At 34.1% G+C, this 15,220-nt stretch overlaps 3 protein-coding genes across 3 annotated transcripts; all 3 read right to left on the bottom strand.

Moving 5' to 3' along the window:
• Nucleotides 1-129: 129 nt before the first annotated feature.
• Nucleotides 130-4,365, bottom strand: LOC146146674 (transmembrane protein 126A-like). Its single transcript, XM_083387527.1, has 4 exons — nucleotides 4,161-4,365; nucleotides 3,225-3,418; nucleotides 1,924-2,038; nucleotides 130-951 (listed from the first exon to the last, which is right to left on the bottom strand). Exons 1-4 carry the CDS (start codon nucleotides 4,295-4,297, stop codon nucleotides 705-707), a joined length of 693 nt encoding a protein of 230 aa, XP_083243653.1. The 5' UTR covers nucleotides 4,298-4,365; the 3' UTR covers nucleotides 130-704.
• A 505-nt stretch (nucleotides 4,366-4,870) lies between these two features.
• Nucleotides 4,871-5,669, bottom strand: LOC146146673 (U11/U12 small nuclear ribonucleoprotein 35 kDa protein-like). Its single transcript, XM_083387528.1, has one exon. It carries the CDS (start codon nucleotides 5,446-5,448, stop codon nucleotides 4,909-4,911), a length of 540 nt encoding a protein of 179 aa, XP_083243654.1. The 5' UTR covers nucleotides 5,449-5,669; the 3' UTR covers nucleotides 4,871-4,908.
• A 577-nt stretch (nucleotides 5,670-6,246) lies between these two features.
• Nucleotides 6,247-8,655, bottom strand: LOC146146672 (signal peptidase complex subunit 2-like). Its single transcript, XM_083387462.1, has 5 exons — nucleotides 8,637-8,655; nucleotides 8,306-8,425; nucleotides 7,641-7,793; nucleotides 7,150-7,289; nucleotides 6,247-6,856 (listed from the first exon to the last, which is right to left on the bottom strand). Exons 2-5 carry the CDS (start codon nucleotides 8,390-8,392, stop codon nucleotides 6,676-6,678), a joined length of 561 nt encoding a protein of 186 aa, XP_083243588.1. The 5' UTR covers nucleotides 8,393-8,425; nucleotides 8,637-8,655; the 3' UTR covers nucleotides 6,247-6,675.
• Nucleotides 8,656-15,220: the final 6,565 nt, after the last annotated feature.

Raw genomic sequence — 15,220 nt, 5'->3', positions numbered from 1 at the left:
ATGATTAATGTAATATTTTCTCTACCTACAATAAGCCTTCTAAAAACCTCGAATTTTTACAAGGTCTCTTTAGATTGTATTTTTTTAATCTTTCGAATGGCAGCCTAACTGTAAAAATTAAAAACACAATCTCAAGTAAGTTCCACTTTAATTAAATAACTGTGTGTAACAGCAAACAACGAGAAATGGTTTGTTTAACAGTCAAATTTAAAGGGACGCGAATAAGACAAGTTTCGAAAATAATATTAACATTAATTTTTTGGCAACCTTGGTACAGATGCCTAAATATAAAAAATCATTGATAAAAAGAAAACATTTTTGACGCAGTAAGTGAAAAAAACTAATTAATAAATACAAAGGGACACTAAGATATCACACAAGATGTTTGATAATTTGGGATGAGAGCCTATACCCGATGCTCAGTAGTGAAAATAATGAACACCGAATTCATAATGTAATTTCACAAACGGATTTACCATAAAAGGCCAATTTCTTAAACAATTAAAATAAGAGCTTTTACGGTTAGTCAACTTTCTGCACTTTTCAATAAACTGAGATAGAAATACTTTGGAACATTTAATTATATCAATCTTGCATTACTTATTTGACCATAGTAATGACGTCATTGGATTTATTATCCAACCTATGCACACTGACTCGAAAACGACAAAAAACTAAACAAACAAATAAAAAAAAAAAAAAGGTTAAAGCTGGATCGACGCCTTTGCGTTTTGCCATAGAATTCTTATGTCGTCCTTGGTGACGTTTTGGCGCAGGTGGTCGGCGGCCTGGAGTTCCTGGCGGGCCAGAAAGGCGCCCAGGGCCAGCTGGATCAGGCCCGCGGCCACCATCGGGTTCCGCATGCGCCAGAACTTTGGAATCCAGAATTCGCTGAATTCCTTGGTAGGGCGCCGCGTAATTCCGAACGATGGAATGTTCATATACTTGTACCTAAAAAAAACGACGCGTATTAGCAAGGAAATGAGGTCAATACGAAAATCATACAACCAGATAAAAATTGCAGATTATTGATGGTTAGTTTAATAGGAGTTGAAATTGTTTTTTAATGTTTTGTTTCTACTAGTGAAAGCAACGCTTTTTTAAATAAAATAATTTCTTAAAATTATTACAGAAATATATATCTCGCCTTATGAATCAGTTTCTTATTCAAATAGAATTTGTACGGCTATATTGTTCTTTATCTTCCCGCCATAAATTTTATCATTTTTGCCCCTGTTCACGTTTCAGAAAAATATGTTATGTCACATGTAGGCATATTCGGTAATTTCGGATGCTAGCCGACACCCTACGCCATGTAGCAGTTTTGCAGACTGCTGGCGCAACTATGTCAGCCAAATAATTACTTTTGTCAATGCTTGTTTATCGCCTAAACATGGCAAGGTTTATATATTCGTTAGGAAAACACAACATTTAACTTTAGGGATAAGATAAATAACAACGAAGAATTTGGGCCAAAAATGCTTGTCACCAGAAGGCTGATAAGATTCTGCCGGCCTGCAATGTTTTAGGATCAGTGCTTGTCCGATACTTGGTTGGTATCAATGCTTATCCGATACCAAATTAATGTCATATCCAATGCAATAATTTCTACCTTCAAGGGTAAATTTGTCAAAAAATAGTAGTATAACAAGTAATTAAACTTCCTAAAGCGAAAAGTAAATCTGTTTGAGCACAGTAATAATGACGTCATTGGTTTTGGATTGCAATGCTTTTTGTCTAAAATATCAGTTTTCAGTTTCAGATTAAAATTTTAAAAAATCAGGATAACTTTTTTTTTGAGAAACAACCAAAACCACGGAAACAAGTGAAAATGACTTTAGTATTTTTATTGAAGTTACTACAAACCCGGGCATTCTGTTGCAATAACACCTAAGTTCGAAACTTGGCTAACGTCCAACTTACTTGTCGGCAACCACTCCAACGAATGCGAATGATAAAAGACTTGGAAGAACAAATCCTGTAAGAGTCTGCAGTATTCCACCCTGGGTAATCGCACACACCTCACATTTCAGCTGACCTGTGAAACAACAGCGGACACTTAGGAATTTGCACAGATCACTGGGGCTAGGCGTACACTCGTTATTAATTAAAAATAGAATTTGCTTCGCAAGTTTATCCCAAAATAAAATTAATGCCTAATTGGTTATTGCCATTCAATGAAACATTCACACATATGTGTGTTCAAATCTCAGCTATTAACACACATATGTGTGAATGTTTCATTGAATAAATGATATGGTACTGTGGATCCCCTTCAATGAGATTGCTTGTACTAACAAATTGAGCAAGCATTGGCGTATGGTTGTTTCTCGACTCGTTCCCTTCTGAGCCGTGAGTTCGAACCTCACTGCAGGCTAGTTGTTTTTCTAGTCTGCCCTGCTTGCATCATAGATCAACAGACTCGGTGAGTCTGCGATGGCTTTCGGTGTACTATTGGTTATTACTAGGGCGAATATTTTTTGACCTAAAAAATAGAAAATTTTGACCTGAAAAATTAAAATTTTGACAAATTTTAACCTAAATACAATTTATTTTGACAAAATTTGACCTGTTAGAAATACATTGATTTAAATGAGCTAGGCGACATTAATCACGCGTTTTTTATACCGTATATTGCTCTAATAAAGATATAATACAGTTAAAATAACTTTGAACACAAATCAAAACTAAATTTTTTTGATAAAATTAAACGATTAATTTCAAAACAACTGAACGAAGAATTTCAAAAAGCTGACTATATGTTTTTTAATTTTTGAACTTTTTTTTTCTTTTTACAAAACTTTCCAGTGTATCTGTCATCTCTTATATTAAACCTAATTTAATATTTTTAAGGAAGTGTTTATGAAACTGAAATTCATATGTTGTAGTTATACTGATGGAAAATTATATTTCAGTATGGTTAAGCTTTTGCACAATAGTGCGCCTTTTACGTTGCTGTAAGAATGCAAAAGCGGAAAACTGGAGAAATCAAGGCAAAACTGCAAAAAATGAAATACCGATATAATACTCTTTTAGTTGTGCCACCTTTATTGTATCATTAAAAATATAAGTAAATCTATCCAAATTTGATTCCCTTTAGAAATTATTATTCACAATTACATTAAAACCAATTGGTAATATAAACAATGAATGGTCTTCTCCAATAGCCAATGTTTTTTTTAATGCTGGACATATTTTCATACAGTTAAATAAAAAACACAAACCTGTTAAAATTTTAGGTTGGAAATAAACCGATCGCAATTGCGTTGAAAACACTCCGCTTGCAAGACCAATAACAACATTTCCAAGAACAAAACCCTCGTATAGCTTTACACTCCTTCTAAATAAAGCATACACAAAGCAGGCAGACAGGCCACCGACACAGGCAGTTGCTGTTTGAGAGTAACGGATCCATTTCCTGAGAAAATACTTTTGGTTTTATCAAGACTATCGTATATTTTTTTATGACTTTCATATTATTATTAGAATCAAAATGGATAAAATAAAATAAAAAGGTTTAAAACAATTTGGTGCAAAACTTTTCCGGACATTAATAAAAGGCTGGAAATAAGCAATGGCCAGATGTAAGTGCAATGCGCTATGGCGAGTGCTGATTGACACCCACTTGCCTGACTAGAGAATGCCCTGATCAAAAACGATTTATAGCACCAGACATGCTGGACTTCATTTGTTGATCTGTGACAACTTGTGTCATACAATAAACAGTAGGTGCACAACTTGCCTTGAAAAAACAGTAAGTTAGGATCTGCCTGTTGGAGATTAAAAAAAACTTTGAACAAGGGTCTGCTTACTTATAAAACATTCTTTCAGAGATTTGGAATATTATAGGTATAATACCAAGGGGTAATTCAATCTCAAAGCAACCAACCCATTTTACTCGCATGTTATTAAATTTGCTCAAAATTCACATTTGTAAAGTTTTTTAACCTTATCACAATAACTTTATTTTGTCCAAATTAGTTACGTGTTGAGAAAGCCATCTCATTTTAAAATTTGGGGTATTCTGTGCTCACTCAACCATGAAATCCCTTGATTTTTATTCATGTACACTTTTAGAACATAACTTTATAATTGATTGTAGTTTTAGTTTGGCTATTATTTAACGGTATTCTTCAAAAAAGCACTGAATTGATTGTTACCCTTCTGGTAGCTCCGCAACCTTCCTAGACATTAAACGGTCTAGTGATAGAGTCTCAGCCGGGTCGTCTTTATGCATTTCTATGAGCAACTTCATCTGATCTTTTTTATTTCGAGAATTTTTGCTAAACCAATCCATCGTGGTTGATTGGTGTGCAAACAGTCACCGATACAGTCTACAAGTAGTTATACACTGATAGAAATATAAAAAAACAGTGTTAATTGGCAGCTCAATGGTCATCTACAACCAGACTTGGTCAACTGGATTTATTTTTGCTTTTTAAAATAAGTTTAGAATTAAATTTGCGCATCATTTAGTTTTTTTCCAAATAAGATCATTCTAGTTGTCTTGCATTAGATTAGAATTAACGAATTCTTAAAAAAACAGAATTTAAACTGGAATTTGCAGCCCTGACCACAATACACATTATTTGGGTTAGGGGGGATAAAGCATTATTTATAAATAATAAATATAAAAAAATATATATACAACTTGACCCACCCATACCCAAACCAGCACCCTAACCCAAATGTTGAGCGTTGAATTAACAATTGTTTAAACCCTATGGTAGGATTCTAGACCAGCCCCTTTTATGTATAGAAATAAAAAAATGCGTTCCTTAGAAATGATCACACTACTACAAAATTGTACAATATACACCAAAAAAAAAAAAAAAGAAAGCAAAAACAATTGGTTCACAGTGTACATGCAATACACATTGCAAGTGCACTTTATTCTAAAAAACATTGTCAACGCATCTTTCTTCTTTGATGATTTTTATTATATGGGACAATTGGCCGTTTGAAAGGTCTATCACGACAGCCGAACCTTAATTGTCCAGACTCTTTTTTTCCACCGAATCCGCCTCCCAATCTCCGTGGTTTCCACCCTTCCATCGTCCGTCCAAACTCGTAGTCCACCAAAATCGAACTGCCGTCGATGATAAGCTGATGAGCGTCGTGATACGCGTCTTTCGCCGAACTTTGTTTCACAAACTCAACGAAACCGTATCTTCGTGAAGCGCCCGTGACCAAATCTTTCACCACATTGGCGCTTTCAATCTTTCCGAACGTTTCGAAAATCTGCCGCAGAGTCTGCTCGGTCGTCTTGGGGTTTAACCTTCCGACGAAAATCGTGCATTTCGCGTTTCCTTTTACGCTTGGATTCGGTTTGTACGTTGATGAAATAGACCTGGTTATGGCTTTATCGTGCACCTGGGTGTCTGTTCCGTCTATACTCCCGCATTTTAAGGGGTCGTAGGTTTTGGCATAAGGTGCCCAGCTGTCCATCACAACTTGAAAATGTCCTAATAAAACTGCTTTACAAAATAACAATCTAACATGTACGGCCAAATTGTTTGGTCACAAATTAGGAAGCGTTGAATTATTGCACTGCATAACCATGCAAAACTACGTACACAATGACAACAAGCAGTTGATAGTAGATGGTATACACAGGACTATGGCAATTTAAATCGTATAAAATTTTGCCCGCATTCGAATTTCGAACTTATTGCAGCGAAGCAAAACATGTGTGTTTATTTGTGTAACACTACGCCACCTAGCGATTTTAAAATTATCGACAATTTTTTTGGCAAAAGCCGATTGAGACCACAAATGGCCGACGTCCAACAAAAAAGCTTGTAAAAACACATGTTCGTTCCAGCAAGCAAATCTTTAATTTTAAGTGCAACATGGAAAATATATCAAATGTTCTTACTTAGTCATAAAATAAGACAAATTGCTCAAAATGCCACTAGCAGATAATATTTTATTAGTAACTATTTAAACTCATGTTTTTTAACCTTCGTTGTTACGTTCTATGACGTTTTTTTCTTCTAAACCGCTGTCCAATATAATCAATTTCTGATATGCATTAAAAACCTGTACTACTTTACATGCCACGTTATTTTTTATAACTTATACTATGATCAACAAATAATAATTTTACCCGCAATTGATTTTGTTGCGCCCGAAATTTGTCAATACGGACAGATGTTCTTGTAAGATCAAACAAAACACTTATCAATCTCAACTTATTTCTGCCACAAGCTTTACTTCACCACACCGTTATTCTTTATTTTTTTAATGAAACTTTTGGTAAATATCAGTACACACATTTATTTCAAACATTATTGCAATGATAACCCTGTTTCTACTAACAACTATTACACTGCTTTAAGCAACCCTTAAAAATCTGGTACACACACAAATAAGCCACGAAAAACTGGAATTGTAAAGAAAAAGTGTTTTAAATGGATAGAAGCCCAAGCAAGAAATCCCACTAAATGCAAAGCATATAGAACTTGGCATTACCTCTAAAACAAATGCAAAAGGGTAAAACAGGCAAACGACAGCAAATTCTGATGAAGTCTTAACAAGGTAATGTTGCAACATGGAACACATGATGATAACACGACCAATGCCCCATTTTGAAATTTTCTACAAAAAATGTCGAAAAGCCGTTTATAGGGCCGACTTTTTTGGGAAAAGATGGCATATTTAGTCGGAGGTAATTTATTTCTTCTTCTTTCCAACTGCAATGCTATCGTGAAGGGAAAGGACCATCTTTTCATACTTGCTGAAAAGCAACATGCCACTTTCATCAAACACCTCTCCAACACACTTTGTCATCGAAGCAGTGCGATTCACAGATTTCTCGTCGACTGAGATAGTTAGAGTGTAGTTCTTTTCATATCTACGCAACAAACAAGTAATACAATTTATCAGGTTTTATTCTAAAGGGGATACTAAAACCAAAAATGCCAGAAAACTTTTAAACATTGTCAAATCTCCGAGCCAACTTATTGGAATCAAACACATTTTGTCTTTTACGAACTAGGAGCTTATATTGTAAACTGATAATATTAAAACTTTAATTACATTGCAACCAAAAAACAGCCCCTGGCAGTCCAATCAACAACAACCTGCTCATTTCATAAAACATACTTAAACACCAAGTATGTTATTAGGTTAAAACATTTTTTGTACCTTATCATGTTAGAAGAAAGGGTCCAAATAATATCAGGTTCTGTTCCAACCGGGTCTTTCTGATGGGCAACCAGGAAAATACTCTTTTCCCGGAAATTTGCATGCAGTGTTAATATTCCCATTAGAACAAAATATGAGCACTGAAACAAAAAAGGTTCATATCAGGATATGATGGAAATACTTTATTTTAACAAGTTTGAACAAACAGTATTGTAAAGAAATCAAGGTAATATTGATCTGGCGTAACAAATTAAGAATATCTACAACTTACACCAGTGCTCTATATTCGTTAAATTAATTAGGAACAAATATGAGGGGGCAACTTTGGTAATTAGAAAATCTATATGGTTTAAAATGATGCTGGACACGCAAGAGGCGAGTATACTTGGAAATTTTTAATTTCACAAATAAATCCACTTTAGTGATGAATATTTTAACAATAGCAAAACAATTTCCACTTAAGCACATTTTAAAGAAACATCAAATCATACCACACAAATAATTAAAACGGGTTTTGATTCTGGAAAGGGGTGAAGGAAATCCCACAATAAGGCAAGAAGAGCAAAGAGTACAGCGGTCGTGCAAATCGCAAGTCGAGTGTCAATCAACTGAAAACTTTCCTCATAGCCAAGGTTCAACAACGCCTGTGTAAAAAACACAACATTTTAGAATTAAAAACACAATTTTATCTAACCGCTGTGAGATCTATATAAATTTAAGTACATAATTTACAAATTGATATTTTATCGCTGTAGGAAAAAAGTGGCTTTCTCACAACTTTGTAAAACTGACTTTTAACAAAAGATAGCTTAAGTCAAAATACATAGACAATCGTTAATTGTTGTTTGTTGTGATGGATATGTTTAGAAAATCTGTTGAACAAATATAATTTTACTAAGCTGGTTTAAATGCTGATGCTGTGAACACATATGACTTTAATGAGCAATAAGAATCACTTGTGGGCATGTTACAACTTATAACTCATTATTTCACTGAATTTTTTAACTTCTCACCAAATAATGTTGTTCAAATTAGCTAATTACCAAAATTTTGTCTGCGGGAGATTCCTTAAATACATGCTTCAGTTACTCAAACTTTATCAAAGTTGAATCTATTATTTGCTGTATTTTTTGAAACAACAAACTTTATATTCCACCTTTTTTGCTGCATCGTCCATTGCAATTCTTACTGCATTTTGATCCCATTTGTCGACCTTTATCGGCTTGTCTTCTTCTTCAGACATGATTATTGTAAAAGGAAACACAGTACAAAAAACGGCGCTGGTCTAGAATCCTACCACAGTTCTAAAATCAACGCACAAAATTTGAGTTAGGATGCGGGTTAGCGTTTGGGTGTGGGTGGGTCAAGTATTATTATATTCCTAATTTAATAATAATACTTGACCCACCTTAACCCAAACGCTAACCTGTACCGTAACCCAAATGGTGTTTCGTTGTGGTAGGATTCTAGACCAGCGCCCAAAAAACTACTTCAGGAATTTTAACATTAACTGCAAAAAACAGTTGATTTAAAGACAGTAAAGCAAAAACGAGAGTTGGATAGTTTTTAACTGAAGTGATAATTTATTCTATGTGGGTTGCTAAAGTATTTTTTTAGTCATTATTTAATACTATTGCATAATCCATCCACCAGCATAACTTAAACGCTATCCCGCACCCTAACTCAAACATGCTGCGCTGATTTAATAACTGTGGTTGGATTCTCGACAAGCGCCAACACATTCACAAAACGAAACCGGTTTTTGCAAGACATTTAAAAATTAAATTCTATTGTCGGCATCCCTGTTTTCACACTATGGTGGCATTTTTTAAATTGCAAACATGTGACAAAAAAGTTGAAACACACAATTTAGTTGAGATATACTAAATAGCCATATAAAAGCCAGTAGGTGTAAAAATGTGAAAAGTAATTATTAAAACAAAATGTTAGCTTTTTAAAATAAAACAATCATGACGACCATATGTAGAATAAATGACGTGCCAGTTACGCATGAGTAAGGTGACGTTTTTACGGCAAATACAAGGTAACAACACAATCTTTCAATAAGTAACGATACTGTAAAACATCTTGATCGACATTATGTAACTTTTTGTCACCAACATTTTATTGCACACGTTTGGTGTGGCTAATGACTAAAGCCAAAGTTCATAGAAATAGAGACTTTGACCAAAGAGATTTAAATAAAGTCTCTTTGCTTTGACTAAAGCTATCATTTGCCAATAGCAAACCTAAAAAATAAGGATGGTTTTCCTAATAATTCATTTTTGTAGAAAGTTTTAAATAACTTGCTGATTCATAACATTGATAAAAAAAATTATAATTTGATGTCTATGCTGTTTAATCCTAAAGTAAAATAATTAAAAAAAAATGTCTCATCATTGAATACGCTTCACTGACGCTACGCGAAGCCATAATAAAGATGGCATCCTACAGAAGGCGTGACTATGAGTCATCAAAGAAGAAAGGCGCTTTTATGGTCTGCAACGAAATTACGACGATTATGCAATCCCAATGACCTTACACGCTTTATGAGCACAACTTTGTTGCTGTGTTTCATTATATAGCGGACACGCGACGTACGTCTCGTTGTGTTGCAAGTAAGGTCACTCGATTGAAACTACAAGGTTCTGAACGATTGTGTTTTATGTGAGCAGAAAGATCAATTCGTGACTTATATCTGTTGCTGGTTGTTGTACTTTATTGGACATTTATTCAAGTTATTGGTTGAAAACGTCGATGAACTCCTCTGCGATGATGTTTCAGCTCTTTCGAATTTTGTCTGTTGTGACTATCTTAAGATTAGGCCATGGACAAATTTGTGATGTAACATCTGAAATGATACACGTTGGTGAGAATGGCTTACTTTACGACGTGAATTCCATATCAAAGTTTAATGGAAAACAGCATGTCTTCTGCAAACCAGATCATTTCTACAACGCAGATACAAAAACTTGTGAGAAGTGTATAAATACTTTGACCAACTGTTTATGGCACGCTTTGGAAGGTTGTTACTGTGAACGCTGCAACTTTCCTATTAATATCAATGCCACAGAAGAAACCTTGAAAAGAAATGAAACCACTGTTGATGTGAACGGTACTTCTTCAAACAACACTGACAACCAACCACCTTCAGAAAAAAACTTAAATAACATTACCACAATCATCAATATCACTCAAGCTCCATCACCTTTTTCAGAAAACATAACTTCAAACATGGATAACAATAACAAAATGTTAGGTAAAAATGTTACTGAACCAATTGTACCAAATAAAGCTGACGACGACTCATCTTTGAACGCTGATGAAGACGGAAACCCAACTACTAAATATTTAGCGATCATTTTACCAATTGTATGTGCTGCACTAATTTTTACAATTGGTATTACAGTTTACTGCATTAGTAAAAAATCTGCTCATAAAGAAGCTGACAAGATTGCAAATGACTCCGACTTGGCTACTACAACATCTTCACTGATTGTTTAGCACTGTTGTAAACAGGTCAATTTGAAATGACTTTAGTCTTAACTCAAGTCCTAGCGACCTAGACCAGAAGTCATCATTGGAGTAAGGCATCTTTAAGTCAAACCACTTGTATAATATTAAAACAATATACCATTATAATTGATAAACCAGTCAGGTTATGAGCAACAATTTAACTATAAAATGATAAAAGAAAAACATGTAGCAATTTTATGGCTTTGTGTGCAAATCTTGGCTCAATTTAATAATTAAATGTTAAACAAAAACACATGAAAGTCATACGACTCTACAACTTAAGTCCATGTCAAGTAAAGTCATTTGAGAACAGTAACTTAAGTCGATACAACACTGTTGCTTGGTACCCAAAACAATGGATGGATATCTTCTATTTTTTTCTTGCTTTCTTTTGTTCATATAAAATTTTGGTGCAGTTGTTTACAGAAGTGTAATTTTTACCCTTGATAAAACTGTGTATTGTCTGCTATTGATTCGCTTTTTTTTACATTGTGGCCACTGTTTGATTCTTCATATTTAAGTTTTCGACTTTTATCTTATGCTATGTATAAAAACTAAATTGTTTTAGCATTGTTCGTAATAAACTATTCAAAGTCATTGTGCCTAAAGTTGGTAATTTAGCTACATAGTTGTCGATTTCCAGGGAAATTAGTTAGTAATCTAAAACACTTGTTAAAGAAACGCAAGCACAAATTAAAAATTTTGTTTTATTTGAACTTCCTGAGTGAGAAATTTTAATTTCTGACCAGACAAATTATGGCAGCCGACCTTATACCCTTAGGTTTTTAACCTTAAACCAAAGTGAGTCTCTGATATTTATATACTTTGATCCCTTTGAATTTATAGAAAAAATATAACAAAAATGGGCTTTTTATGAGTATAAAACACAATTCTCAGGTTTAAGGTGTATCAGCAATGCATGTCCGATTTGATTATGGCATCTTTTCTTGAGGGTAAGTGAAGTGTTAACTTTTTCACGTATTTTTTTTTTCTGGACCAGTCTGGAAAATCCGTTAGAACAAATAATCCCTAATGCAGTCACTTCTCTCTATATCATATTTCATATTTATGCCGCTGCTAAATGTAAAATATTTTGCATCCCTGGTTTGAACTGATGTTTTGCCAGCTTATATCACTTGATATGACTCTATAAATAATAAATCATTCTAGTTTGTAATGTGTTTTATATGATGACAACAATGTGCACAATAGTAAAGATTAAGTTTTACTTGCGTTAAACTGTCTATAGCATAGCATCACATAATTATTGCACTTACTTCGCACAGTTAAATCAAACAAAAGGCAAGCAGGAATGATAAGAACTGACTAAAGCGTATTACAAGATGATAAATTTGCTTAGGGGTGCCCAAGGGAGGGTACTACTTGTTAATTAATCACAGGGATCAATCATCATATTTTAAGAATCTACACAACAGTATTTCTATATGTACAAGTTAAAAAAATAAGGTGACAAAAAGCATTAAAAAGTACAGAAAAAACATGAACTTTTTTTAAGTTACCGCTGTACTTTAAATACAATTAGACAGTTTTAAAAACATGATTGTGGTATTTTTCAAATGTTGAACACTTGGTGCACCTTCTGTTATGGTAAAGCACAATGAAATAATAACACATAAAGGAGACAAGATATATTTCAAAAGCACTGTGTGCACATAGCTTCTTTAATAACAACTTGGTTGGGGCAATGTTTAAATCGTCTCATCTTGTCCACCACCAATGCCACCCTGAAGAATCTTTCAGCGCCTAAAAAGCAAACATTAATTAAAACCTATCAAATTTACAATACAGCTGTTTTACAATGACATAAGTCCATTTACTATATTGAGTAAACCCAAGGGGTTTTTTTGAGCAATGCTTTGTGGACCAAAACCGGATATTATTTCTTTATTGGACAATTACCATTATTCGGGGAATCATGGGCAACAAAATTGCTTGTTGCTGCATTTGTAAATGCATGGATTTGTCAACAATCCTGTAACTCCATTAACAAAATATGCCTGTTTTGAAAAACAAAAAAGTTTTATCATAAAATAAAATTAATCGTTTTATTATTTTAAATAAGCCACTTTACCTAAATATATATACATTTTATTGCACTGAGCAGGGATAAGTGCACAATCACTAAAAACATAAACACATAATCATACCTGAATGTTTGTTGATTTGCTTCCCATTCTTTTCAAAATTAAAAAAATCAGTTTAATTTATAGTAAATTGTTGATTTACAAATATACAATGATTTTATTGATTAGTATGTCGTACGATTGCTTTGCCAGAAACAGCATCACAATAAATCATTTCAATTACTGATAAAGATGGTAAATAAGGGGTTGGCAACCTTTTGATAGTCAAGGGCCGATACCAAACTCAGCACATGCTCAGCGGGACTAACAATTTGAAGTTAAACTGTGCAGCGTTTTATTGGGAAAACATTTATTTCAGAATAATGCATGACTCGTTGGGCACAGGAAAATGTTATACAAATCGCTTTTGAGTTTATGTTTATCATGAAAGATGGAATACATCTATAAAAAGGATATTGATAATACTTTGACAAACTTTTATTGGATAGATTGGGCTGACAATATTTTATTGGGCTGACAATATTCACTCAAAACAATATACTTTTTTCTTTAACATGTTGTTAAAATGAAAAAACATGGGGCATGGCTTCTACCTAGTTTAAAGAAGAGGCTGTGGACTGCAAAAATGTACATTGGCATGCATTAGGTTACCAACCCCATTGATAAATGTTGGTTATAAATAAGATATAGATCAGAGGTTCCCAACGTGGGCGGTACCGCCCCCTTGTGGGCGTTGGCGAGTTACAAGGGAGCGTTTTGAGTCTTTTCATAATTTGGGGGGCGCTGAACGCACATAAAGGGGCGTTACATAAAAGTACTTATATCCAAATTTTATAAAAAGTTCACATAAAAACAGTAACAAACAGCACTGTAGGACGTAGGTAACTTTTAACCTTAAATGGCAACTTCCGTACTGCAAACTATAGTAGTTTCCCGACCATTGTTACGTAATAATTGGCTTTCTTATGTAAAGCTGTTGGTTGCTGTTGCGTTTCACCATTTTATACGCGGCAAAATGTTGGTATATTTAAAGCAGGGGTCGCCAACCTACGGCCCTCGACCCGCCGCCTCTTTGACAACTAGACACAAGTCCATTTTAAATACTTTTTGATTATTTTAACTTAGTACGGGTGAAAAATTTTCGCGCGGCTATGTTCAGTTTGTTTACGTTTTGATGCTGTCTTTGGACTAGATCAGCGCTTCTTTACCGTTGGGACGTGGAAGGCTGCCAAGTGTGTCGCAGAAAAACGGAAAACGTTTCCAAAAATATTAGAAAAATATATTTTTTAATATTTTTTATTTTTTTGCCAATGTAATAAAAACTATAGCAGGAAATTTAAAAGAAATGCCGTTCGCTCGCCAGGTGCGCCAGGACTTCAAAAGATTAACAAACACTATTACACTTTTCATTAGTAGTTTGGATGAAAAAAATCCGGGGCCCGCCTAATTCACAGTTGTTCTAACATTTTTCTAAGTTAACATTTTGTGCAGCCCACAGGGACCTTTATGAGTTTGGTTGGTGCCCGCGACTAGAAAAGGATTTAAAGTCTTGGTGCAGAAAGATATGAAATTTTCCTGGTAATAATAACATAACCTGGTGAAATAATGTATGTATAAATTCCAATAGTAAATGTATGTTAGACAGCCTTAACTATGACTGACAGCTTATCGATACGAAAGTGAAGACCATATGATGTTAGACTACGATTAATATAATACTTTACTGTAACGCAAGATTAGGGGGCGATATGAAATAATATTGAGCCCAAGGGGGCACTAGTGTAAAAAAGGTTGGGAAACACTGATATAGATTAACGGCGCTGGTCTAGAATCCTACCACATTATTAAAACAACACACAATATTTGAGTTAGGGTGCCGGTTAGTGTTTGGGTAAAGGTGGGTCAAGTATTAATACATTCATTATTTAATAATAATACTTGACCCACCCTAACTCAAACGCTAACGCCGCACCCTAACCCAAATAATTTGCATTGTGGTAGGATTCTAGACCAGCGCCAGATTAACTCATTAACTAGATATTTATTTCACAAGCGATCAAAGCTTGCAATTCATTGCTTATGAATACTTCAATACAAAATTAGGTTAAAAAATTGATATTTTAAAGAACAATTAAATTTACAATGTCATTTCCAACAAAACTGACAAGAAAAAAATACATTCTCACCCTGATATATCAATCGTTCTAGGCCGAAGTAAAATAAAAGAGGATATATGCTAAATGACGTCACAGTTTCAACTCATGGAATAAAAACTCTTTGGTTCGACTCCCTGGTATGATCATTTATTGCACTGTTGCTTGCAGCGCATATCATTTTTCTCGGAGATATACTATTTAATCTTAATGTTAAAAATGTTTGTTTTTATTTTTTGATTGTAGGTTTAAAACTTTAAAACGACCCTTCTCCAGAGACTTATTTAGCGCATTAAG

This window comes from Ascidiella aspersa, chromosome 4 (genome assembly GCF_963924565.1).
Source record: "Ascidiella aspersa chromosome 4, kaAscAspe10.2, whole genome shotgun sequence".
Taxonomy (NCBI): Eukaryota; Metazoa; Chordata; class Ascidiacea; order Phlebobranchia; family Ascidiidae; genus Ascidiella; species Ascidiella aspersa.
This window is presented reverse-complemented; position numbering and strand designations above follow the sequence as displayed.

What these genes read in the sequence shown, in the direction of transcription:
- LOC146146674 (XM_083387527.1), bottom strand. Translation starts at nt 4,297, where the DNA reads ATGGATTGGTTTAGCAAAAATTCTCGAAATAAAAAAGATCAGATGAAG. An exon ending in CCAACCTAAAATTTTAACAG is followed by an intron (nt 2,039 to 3,224) that starts GTTTGTGTTTTT and finishes GTTGTTTCACAG; the next exon opens with GTCAGCTGAAATGTGAGGTG. An exon ending in GTTGGAGTGGTTGCCGACAA is followed by an intron (nt 952 to 1,923) that starts GTAAGTTGGACG and finishes CGTTTTTTTTAG; the next exon opens with GTACAAGTATATGAACATTC.
- LOC146146673 (XM_083387528.1), bottom strand. Translation starts at nt 5,448, where the DNA reads ATGGACAGCTGGGCACCTTATGCCAAAACCTACGACCCCTTAAAATGC.
- LOC146146672 (XM_083387462.1), bottom strand. Translation starts at nt 8,392, where the DNA reads ATGTCTGAAGAAGAAGACAAGCCGATAAAGGTCGACAAATGGGATCAA. An exon ending in TGGACGATGCAGCAAAAAAG is followed by an intron (nt 7,794 to 8,305) that starts GTGGAATATAAA and finishes TTTTTTACACAG; the next exon opens with GCGTTGTTGAACCTTGGCTA. An exon ending in CCGTTTTAATTATTTGTGTG is followed by an intron (nt 7,290 to 7,640) that starts GTATGATTTGAT and finishes TTTTTGTTTCAG; the next exon opens with TGCTCATATTTTGTTCTAAT.